Source organism: Calidris pugnax, unplaced genomic scaffold (genome assembly GCF_001431845.1).
Source record: "Calidris pugnax isolate Ruff unplaced genomic scaffold, ASM143184v1 scaffold54, whole genome shotgun sequence".
Taxonomy (NCBI): Eukaryota; Metazoa; Chordata; class Aves; order Charadriiformes; family Scolopacidae; genus Calidris; species Calidris pugnax.
Genome location: NW_015090864.1, coordinates 7,796,699 through 7,798,522, shown reverse-complemented (window position 1 = coordinate 7,798,522; position 1,824 = coordinate 7,796,699). Strand labels below are relative to the sequence as shown.

The following is a 1,824-nucleotide window of genomic DNA, read 5'->3' as shown; positions in this document are numbered from 1 at the left end:
CCATCACCACCACCCCCTCCGGACCTCCCCAAGAAAAATAAACCCCGCTTTCTGCCGGGGGATGCTCGGGAGGAGGCGGAAGGGGACCCGCACATCCCCCCCTCACCCCCCCCCGCATCCCCTTTCACCCCAACCAGAAACACGTTTCCCAACCTTTTCCATCCCGGCAAGTAAATCCTGCACCAGAGGGGAGGCAGCGGCACGGAGCTCAATTTTATTCCCTAAGCAGATTATATATTTTTTTTAATAAAACCTTTTTTTCTTTTTTTCTTTTTTTTGAGGAAACCTTTTTTTTTTCCTATTTAATTTTTTTTAATTTTTATTTTTAGTGGGACGCCATCAAAAAATATATAAAATAAATGGCAATCAGCCCCCTGTTTACATTGGGAGAAGAAGAAACCCGGCGCTTTGCTGCAGTGCCCATATGGCGCTGCACGGCCCGATCCGAATCGCCGGGATTATTCTCGGGAATATTATTCTCGGCAGCACAAGGAGCCTTTTCTGCCCGGGCCGAGCCATTGTGAGGATGTATGTTAATTAAATATTAACAAAGGAGAGCACTGGAGAACAATGGAGTAAATTCCAATTCAGCCCTGAATATTACCTCTGAGTAAGAGTTTGTTTTCAGACATTACCAACTAATTTTCAACTCGTCCTACAATCCCTCCTTCAGCTGGCCGGCTCTCCGGGTGAAAATCCTGGCTCGCTGCTTTTGTAAGAGAAAAACTTTTTTTTTTTTTCATTATTTTTTTTTTTCCCTGGGAGCAGTTCTCCTGCGTGGTGCTTCCCCCCAATGCTTTCTACTTCTTTTTCACGAGGGTTTTATCAATCTGCCGGGGCCAGTCCTGCTCTCCCCGCGGTAGCAGAAGGACATTTTACCCCCAGTTTGTTTTTTTTTTTTTAATTATTATCTTTTTTTCCCCCCAGTGTTTTTATCGATAATTTCAGGAGGTTCTGCCCAAGCCCTTGCCAAGAGGTGGACTCTGCCAAAGAAGTTCCCCGGCTCTTGGAAATGTCCCCCGGCCCCTCCAGAGCTGACCTGCAGCACATGGGGGGGGGGGAGGTGATGGGGGGGGGAGGAAATTAAAAGAAAGAAACGAAACGGCGGCTGCTCCGAGGCCTCTTTTAGAGAAATAAGCGCCCGCGGATTGTTTTTGGCCAGGCAAAAATAATCAAAGCAAGGCCAGGCCTGCGGAAATCCACCCTCCCCTCCCCAAAACACAGCGCGGGGGGGATTTTCCTGGCAGGGAGAAGGGCAGCTCGCCGGAAAGAGGTGCGGGGAGCCCCAAAATCAACCGATACGGGTTGTTTTGGTGTTTTTTTTTTTCCTCCCTCTTTGATAAAAGCCGGCGGTCGGTGAGAAATGCCCGGCCAGCCCGGGAGACCCCTCGCTCGTCCCTCCGGCTCCGTGCATCCTCAGCCACCCCTTCGACTTCCCCCCCACCACAGACACAAAAAAAAGCGCTATTCCTTCATCTCAGACACCCACCTCCCCCCAAAAAAGGAGAAAAAAAAAAGAAAAAAAGACCCCAAGAAGGAGAGGAGCGGAACGAGGGGGCCGCGGAGCCTTTTCCCCGCCGCGCTCCCGGCCCCGCGGGCGGGCGAAGGCGACAGGGGAGCCCGGGGAGGGGGACGGGGGTGGCGAAGAGGAGCAGGGGGGGGATGGAGAGGGGGTCGGGAGTTGGGGGGCAGCTCTTACCTGAGGAGGGCCGGTCCGAGTACCGAGTGCAGTAAACCCAGGCGGGCCAGAGCATGGGCTGGTTCCCGGCGTTGGAGCTGGCCTGGGAGCTATCCGAGTCCGAGCTCACCGACAGGTCTCCGCCG

The 1,824-nt window shown here is 53.0% G+C and overlaps 1 protein-coding gene across 1 annotated transcript in view; it reads right to left on the bottom strand.

The window, feature by feature from the left end:
• The window catches only part of EN2 (engrailed homeobox 2), a 19,695-nt gene that overhangs the window by 17,263 nt on the left and 608 nt on the right, over window positions 1-1,824 (bottom strand). Inside the window, exon 2 of the mRNA XM_014944866.1 lies at window positions 1,700-1,816. Within this exon, the coding sequence (XP_014800352.1) occupies window positions 1,700-1,816 (117 nt within the window). The remainder of the gene's footprint in view (window positions 1-1,699; window positions 1,817-1,824) is intronic.